Here is an 8,415-nt window from a genome sequence, read left to right as displayed (position 1 = left end):
CACCCTCGCCTTCCACAGAATCCATACCAACCTCCTCATAGTCCTTCTCCATGGGGGAGCAGGGTCTTAAGACAAGAGTTTGTCCTGTCCCTGCAGACATGCAAAGAGCAGCAGGAACACCTCAAATCAGGCTCTGAAGTGCGCTGAGGTGCAGGGGGCAGCCTGACAGCCCATGAGACCCTCCTCGCTGTTAGAGGTGAGAGCCATAGGCCTTGCAAGCCTGCTGTGAGGGGTAGGAACACAACTCTTCAGATGATGAGCTGTTCCCCACATGGGTGGCCTGACAGAACTGAGGCCCTTCTTCCAGATCCTGGTCCGGTTCTCTGATCTCGCTGGCTGCCTTAGTAAAGGCCCCTCTCCCACTTTCTTTCTCCACTCGGGTCTAGGAGATGCCGCCCAGAGCCTGCCTGTGCTGGGCCAGTCTCCTGCTCCTGGCCAGGCTCGCCCAGTCCTGCCCTGCTGGCTGTGACTGCTTCATCCGGGAGGTGTTCTGTTCTGACGAGGCCCTGGTCGCCATCCCCCATGACCTCCCACCGCAAGCCACAGACATCGTCTTTGTAGAGACCTCATTCACCACATTGGAAACTAGGGCCTTTGAGGGCAGCCCTAACCTGACCAAGGTGGTCTTCCTCAACACCCAGCTTTGTCACTTTGGGCCAGATGCCTTTGGGGGGCTGCCCAGGCTCGAAGACCTGGAGATCACCGGCAGTGCATTTTCCAACCTCAGTGCCGCCATCTTCTCCAACCTGACCTCGCTGGCCAAGTTCACCCTCAACTTCAACAAGCTGGAGGCCCTGCCGGAGAGCCTCTTCCACTACATGAATGCCCTGGAGACCCTTCAGGTGCAGGGCAACTGGCTCCAGACCCTGCCTGACGGGCTCTTCCAGCCTCTGAGGCATCTGAAGACCCTTAACCTGGCTCAGAACCACCTGGCCCAGCTCACTGAGGAGCTGTTCGACCCGCTCACCAGCCTGCAGACCTTGCGACTGAGCAACAACGCCCTCACCACCCTGCCGCAAGGAGTGTTTGGCAAACTGGGCAGCCTGCGGGAGCTCTTCCTGGATGGCAATGCCATTTTGGATCTGCCCCAGGAAGTGTTCTCGCAGCTTGTCCACCTGGAGAAGCTGTGCCTGCAGTGGAACGCCATCAGGTCCCTGCCCCTCTCTGTCTTCTCGGCCCTGGGCCGCCTGACCTTCCTGAACCTGCAGGGGAATATGCTGAGGGTACTGCCCGTCGGCCTCTTTGCCCAGACCCCGGGCCTGGCAGTCTTGTCTCTGTCCCACAACCAGCTGGAGACCATCGCTGAGGGTGCCTTTGCCAACCTGACCAGCCTCAGTTCCCTCACACTCTCGCACAATGCCATCGCCCAGCTCCCGGCAGGGGCCTTCGGCCACCTGAAGGAGTTGACCAAACTCTACCTGGGCAGCAACAACCTGACGGCCTTGCACCCTGCCATCTTCCAGAACCTGTCCAAGCTGGAGCTGCTCAGCCTCTCCAAGAACCTCCTGACCACACTCCCCGAGGGCATCTTCGACACCAACTACAACCTGTTCAACCTCGCCCTGCACGGTAACCCCTGGCAGTGTGACTGCCACCTGGCCTACCTCTTCAGCTGGCTGTACCAGTACAGCGACCAGTTCTTCAGCACCCAGATCTACTGTGCGGGCCCTGACTACCTGAAAGGATGGGCGGTGCCTGCCCTGAGGGAGGAGCAGCTGGTATGCCCTGTCACCCAGGACCGCTTGGGCTTCCAGGCCGCAGGGCTGGATGGCAGGGAGCCAGGGGGCACCTGGGACCTGGCTGCTGAGAGAAAGGTAGCCGGGAGCCGGTGTACCTACAGCAACCCAGAGGGCACAGTGACCCTGGCCTGCAACGAGGCCCAGTGTCGCTGGCTGAGGGTCCAGCTGTCTTCCAGGCAGGGTTCTGTTTCCCCGGCATTGACATACAATGCCAGTCAAGTGTGGGACTTGAAGTCAAGCTGTGGCTCTGTGAGGGTCACTGTGTCTGTTGAGGCGCAAACACCCTAGGTACAAGGTGCAGAGGGCAGAGGCGACAAAGCCAGAACCTGACGGGGCAAAGGCAGGCAGCAGCTGAACGGCCTCAGAAACTCCTTCTGACCTGGTTTTCAGATGCAAGAATGCAGTTCTGCCTCGTAGGAGGAGGAGAGGGCTACAGCTCTACCACCTACAGGTTCCCTCCCCCCTATACTCCCTCTGGGAACTGGAGACTTAACCCAGCATCCCCTAGCTTTCCAAGGCATCTGTTAAAGCTGCATCATGGTCTGAGAATAAAATGACATCCCTTCCTTGGTGATTTTTTGTCATTTAATACTGACCTCACTCTCATCCCCACCCCGACATCCTGAAGCTCAGGTAGCATTCTGCCACTGATCCAATTCTCCCAAACAGGGCCTACCTCGTCCTGACGCCCTATTCAGAGCTAACTGTCTGTTTCTATCTCTCTCCTGGAAATTCGTTTTTCATTTACACAGACAGGGAAAGGAGGTGATAGAAGCAGGTGACCAGAGAGGCGAGGGGCAGCGTCTGCCTTTCGTGCATGGGATTCTCCTGTTTCTGGCATTCACCCTGGTGCTGTGTCCAGGAGGAATCAAGGTGAAATGGCCCCGTAGGAAGGGAAACACCAGACGTTTGGCTTTCAGTGCAGGAAGCCCCTAGAGCCCTGAGCTGTGGTTTGCTGGCTCTGAAGAAAAGATGGCTGCTGGCTGAGGAGAAAGCAATGTGTTGAGGAGGAGGGAGCAGGGTGAAGAGTCCCTCGGCTTCCCACTCACTGAATTTCTCCTTTGGTTGTCAGACAGCACCTGTCACCCAACCTCAGCTGTTCCTTCAGTCTTCCCCAGCCTCTTCCACCACGCTGATCTCAGGGGCTCGCTGTCACCCCGCCTTCCTGCATGCCCCCAGAGTCAGAGATGCCTCTAGGCTGATGACTGCAAATCTCCATCTTGGGCTCAGTTCTCCTCTGCTCCATGCAGCATGCTGTCTGCTCAGCAGCCTGGCGTCCCTGTGTCATAGCCACAAACACCTAAGCCAAACTCCCCCAGCTCCTCCCGGACCTCCATCTGGCTAATCACCAATCCTAGGAGCAGGGCCTGTGCTCCAATCTCTCCTCTTCCTTAGCTCTCAAGGCCGACTGGTCAGTGGATGCTTCTGCATATACCTCAACCCGTTTCTCTCTGGACTCTGTCTGAGACACGACACACCCTGGACACACAGCACAGCTGCCTCTGATCTCCCTGTCCGCAATGTAGACCAGGCTGGGTGCTGGGTGGGGGAGGCAGAAATGGACTAGGTGTGTAGCAGGCTGGCCAGAGTTCTCAGTGGTGGGAGAGATCAGGTGAGGCCGCAGGGGCCAAAGCATGAGGCATGAGGCATGAGAGGTGGGGCCTGTGCTCGCTCTGGGAGTCAGGAGAGGCGAAGCCTGAGCTAGCCAGGCCTTGGGGAGGAAGGGCTGCTTTTCACTGCCAGAGATTCTGATTCAATGGCACTGGGAAAGACCCAGATACTGGTTTGTTTTTGTTTTGTTTTTTAAAGATTTATTTATTTATGCTTACAGAACTGGGGTACAGGCCAGAGGTGTGGTGGGTGAGAGGATTCACCAGAGACAGAGTGGGGAGCAGAACAGGCAGAAAGACGAAGTACACTGCTGAGGGGAGCAGCGGGCGGGTCAGGAGAGGTCTGCCCGGCCATGTGGGTCATCTCCCTGGCCGGGGATCGAACTTGTGAAGTGTCTGCTTCTAGCATCATAGTGCTATGCTTTAACCTGTTTGGGAAATTTTATTATTTTGGAAATGCCACTTACAAAATCACTGGGTGCTAACAGCAGATTTTGGAAAACTGGACCGCGGTGCCAAATTTAGCACTATTCACGTCCAATGATGAATTCTTTCACTCACTGTTTTCAGCTTGTCCTCTCTACTGCCCCTACAGTTTCATTTTAACATTTCACAAATCTGGAAGTGTCCCGATTCTGGGTGTCAGGGCGCCCCCTTGTGGCAATTTGTGAGAATGACTTTCCTGGGAGGACGGGAGCCGCTAGCGCCGGTCTTCCGTGCGGCGGGTGGCGGCCGGAGCCCAGTTCACTCCAGAGAAGTCTCAATGCGGTTCTCCAGAAGAACAACCGAGAACATCTACGCTCCCTGATAGGCGGGAGGAGCTGCCGAGGCTTCTGTCTCCTGCAACTCTGGAAAAAGCTGTATCACTGGCTGGCGTGGCCGCAAGTTCAGCGGTGGCGGCGGCGGTGGGTCCCCAGGGATACCGCCACCTTCTGGCGTCCCCAGGGATACCGCCACCTTCTGCTTGTCTCAGTGACGCGGCTTGGCGCCCTGCAAGGTGGGGGCAGTCTGGAAGGACAGCGAGTTTCCCTGCATCTCACGCGACCTGCAAACCTCCTGCTCCCAGACGCGTCTGGGGGTGAAGGACATCGTATACATTCTGGGAGGACTGCATTTTGTTTCGCTTGGGATTTTATTGATTTATTCTGCATTTTTGAAAACCGTTTCCCCTTGGCAACGCTTAACTGTATTTCAAGAAGTTAAAGGTAAAGCAACTTCTCTGAAAGTAATCCTTTGCTTAGTTTAAGTAGGTGAAGGCCTCTGTCTACTTGATCAAGTCTCTAGGGAGAGCTTATCCAAGCATTTTTGCATGGAAATGGAAGTCCTCTTACTAGAAACTACCTTTTATTCTAATTTATATTACAGCTAGAACATTTAATTTTAAATGGGTCTGATGAATTTATCTGCAAAAGTTGGTCTCAGGAGTTGTTGGTGAGCACTTATTTGCTATCAGGTGGCTGTGGGATCTGCTGGTTATGCCACAGTACCAGAGTCACGGAAGAAGCAAAATCTAGATGCAGGGTCTTCAGAGGAAATGAATCAGTAGGATAGAGAGAGAGAAAGGGAGGCTTATTATAAGAATAGACACACAAATAGAGAGGTGAGGAGCCCCCCAGTCTGCCATCTGTGAGCTGAAGAAAATATAAAACTGGTGGTATCATTCAGTCCAGGTGCAAAGACTGGACAACCTGGAAGTTCACTGTCCCAGGGTAGGAGAAGATGGGTGTGCCCAGTGCCCCTGCAGGCACAGCCCAGCCTTCCCTGGGAGTGCCAATGCCCGGATGGGCCTGCCTGTAACATTCCTGTCGGCCTGATCAAGTGAACACTGCTGCCCCACAAGAGCCCCTCAGAGGTGGATACTGACCTCACGCCCCCTCTCCATCCTGCGCTTTCAGTCATCTCATCTCAGCCTCCCAGTGGTGGAAGCAACCCCAGGGGTGACTTCTCATAAGAAGCTGCTTCTTACAAGGTGTGGCTTCAAAACGAAGGGTGTGCTGCTGTGCATGGCCTATGGGTGTGGGGGAGACCTGACCGCCTTCCTGCAGAGTGGGAGTGCTGGGCCAGTGATCCCAGGGGAGACAGGGAAGCTGTTTTTCTTGGGTCTGTTATCCTGGGTTTTTGTATTCACCCAGGGGGACACTCGGCTCCAAGTAGCAGGGAAACTCACAGGCTAATGATGCAATGCTGCTCGCCTGGTCTGGAACCCCTCTCAGTGCTGTGCTTCTGCCAGACTCACCTCAGCCAAGAAGCTGGCTCACTGTTCCTCATAAACAGATTTCAGCTCTGCTTTGGGGAATTGTGGATTTGAGAAATGAACAGATTTCAAGTTGGAGGCCATTGAAATCTCCTCTTTAGAGGGCATGTGTTTTCTTTTCTTACAGAACTTGCAGTTACCGAGGTGGTGAACTTGTCTCAAGGGCCTTGGCTTCCCCACCTGAATTCCCACCCAGCCTTCTCCTGTGGCCCAAGGGGTTCCCAGATAGGCAGGGATGTTAGCAAAAGGGGAGAAAGCTTCTTTCCTTCTCGGTTCATTGGCTGGTCTGGTAATTAAATTGACATGCAAAAGCCTAACAGGTGAAAAACAAATTTTATACATACTGGAATTCCAAAGATATGAGAACCAAGGACAGGCAATTGGGGTGTCCTTGTGCCAAGAAGGGAAGAAGATGGGAATAGCAAATGTTTGATGAACAAATGTTTCCTATGCCTTTCAGATTAGTGTTTGTGATGTAAACTTATTTATTTCTGCTATTAGCTCCCTTCCCTGGTTTTTGCCCTCTGTCTAAAGTAACTTAGGCAGTGAAGGGAGAGATTAAAAAACAACTCTGAGTATAAAGGACCAGGCGAGGAAATAATAATAATAACGAACAACTATATACCAGAGACATTTTGTGGGGGTGGAGTGGGGAATGGGATCAAAAACAGTGGGGGGAGGGAAATGCACTGGACTATGGTGATGGCACATGGGTGATCTGGTGATGGGAAGCCCACGGGGATTACAAATGAGATGGGAAAAGGCACAAAATGATGTAAAAATAAACTACTTTATTATTTAAAAATATATATTAGGTAACCAAAGAGCTTTGGTTTCTGAAAGATAATCTCTCAATCAATATTTAATTAGAAATTAAACCTGAGAAGTTTCTTTAAAAAATATATGTGATCAGTACTGTGGTTTCCTTTAGAATATGTATTTTGAAGAATGAAAGAGGATAAAAACGATCAATATTAAAAAAAAAAAAGACAACTCTGAGTCTGGTGGGTCCTCATTGCCTTCAGCTCCCTTCAGTACCAAAGTGGCACATTTTCGGGTCATGTCAGTGTGCTCCCCCATCATCAGTGCCTCACTACCAACCTTTGTGCAACCATGCAGTGGGGCCTGTGGCCTGCTTGGCTTACAGAGGGTCCTGTGAACTTCAGGAGATCACAGGTGTCCTGGTGACCACTCCAGCAGTCACCCCACCCCTCCTCTCTGCAGCCACCCACCCTCAGCCTCCAGCCACACCCTCATAGCCTCCTGTGGGAACCCCAGCCTCAAACCACAGAGTGACCAGTCCCCCAGGGACAGTACTTCATCAATTCTCATGTCCATTTAGCAACCAGAACCCTCAAACACTAGCCCTCTTGTCACGTGCCCCAGCAGAGAGTAGCTGTCTGGGGCCTGCAGAGCCTATGTTTCCCCCCACCGTGACTTCTAGACCTGCCCACCAACCTCCCAGGAGACTCCCATCACCCCTTGTCCCGGGAGGTCCCACGGCAGGTCTTTCGAACAAAGCCTGCCATGTTTTGGCCCCTGTCTGTTCTTGGGCTGTGGGGACGTGCAGAGATAGCTGACTACCCCCTGCTCCTCCAGACACTCGAGCGGGTTTTGGTCAACACACCTGCTGCTGAATCATGGCAGAGTCATCGTCTTCATCAACATGTCATTATCTATGGCAGCCAGAACCTGCCTCCTGCACCCCCAAGGCTGAGGAGCTGCTGGGGAGCAAGGGGAACCCAGACAGAAACTCCACCTACTTGGGAAATCCCATGTCACCGTGAGCCAAAGTGGACCCACCCTCCTCCTGCCCACGCGCGACTTCTCGAGAGAGGAAAGGGGATACCCAGGTTAGACTTAGAGGCTGAACAGGGAGGTTTGTATTCCGTCCCTGGACAGACTCCAGTTTTGCTCCAAAATCTGTGTGTAAGCCACCATTCTTGGGTATTTGATATTGTTTTGACATCTGTAGAGCTGGCAAGTTGCAAAGTCTCCTGGAGTCCTAAAAATTTGATCTATGCAATTGGCATAGCCTAATAAATGGCAAACCAAAGCCTTAGGGCATTTGTGATAAGCATTAGACCCACTGCATTTGCCTAGAAACACACCCTGTATTTAAACTGAAATATAAGAGCTCATTCATACAAAGTTCACTGTCCAACCTCTATATCCTCCACATTAGACTTCTAACTGGAAAAAAATGAAAATGTTTCCCAAGAGCCAGAATGTGTTTCCAGGGCCTTGATGAAAACGCACACATTCAGTCAGAGGAACATTCCTCCACTCAGACTCTGTTTACTTTTATGTCAGGCCCTAGTCTATTAAGTCTGGTCACAGGTTTTCCAGACTCTAGCATCTTAAAGGCAAGGGTCATAAATTAGGAGGAGAGGACAGTTCTGCTAGAGACTTTGTTAGAACAGCAAAGAAGGAGACAGAGTGATGGCAAAATCAGACATGGACTCCTGAAGAGAGGGATGGGCTGTTTAGTGGACGCCTCCTCGGCAGCGCCTGAAGGCCACGCCTAGCTCCTGCACAGAACCAGAGGTAGATAATGGGTGGACAGAGATAATGATGTCAAGCTGGCTGGGAAGGGTGGACATGAAGAATAACACTGTCGGGCCCTTCCTGGTGGCACAATGGGTTAAAGTGCAGCACTGTGAAGCTATCACAGTGCAGCAGAGTTCGATTCCCGGCCAGGGAGCTGACCCACATGGCGCAGCAGGCCTCTTCTGTCTCACCTGCTGCTCCCTCAGCAGTGTACTTTGTCAGTCTGCTTGTTCTGCTTCCCACTCTGTCTCTGGTGAAGCCT

The 8,415-nt window shown here is 52.7% G+C and overlaps 1 protein-coding gene across 1 annotated transcript; it reads left to right on the top strand.

The window, feature by feature from the left end:
* The first annotated feature begins 389 nt into the window (after nt 1-389).
* Nucleotides 390-2,027, top strand: CPN2 (carboxypeptidase N, polypeptide 2). Its single transcript, XM_004675413.1, has one exon. The coding sequence runs from the start codon at nt 390-392 to the stop codon at nt 2,025-2,027; it is 1,638 nt and encodes a 545-aa protein (XP_004675470.1).
* The last annotated feature ends 6,388 nt before the right edge of the window (nt 2,028-8,415 follow it).

The sequence above is a fragment of the Condylura cristata genome, unplaced genomic scaffold (assembly GCF_000260355.1).
Source record: "Condylura cristata isolate star-nosed mole 26May11 unplaced genomic scaffold, ConCri1.0 scaffold00003, whole genome shotgun sequence".
NCBI classification, from domain to species: Eukaryota; Metazoa; Chordata; class Mammalia; order Eulipotyphla; family Talpidae; genus Condylura; species Condylura cristata.
Note: the sequence above shows the minus strand (reverse complement) of the source record. Positions and strands in the feature narration are given on the sequence as shown.

What these genes read in the sequence shown, in the direction of transcription:
- CPN2 (XM_004675413.1), top strand. Translation starts at nt 390, where the DNA reads ATGCCGCCCAGAGCCTGCCTGTGCTGGGCCAGTCTCCTGCTCCTGGCC.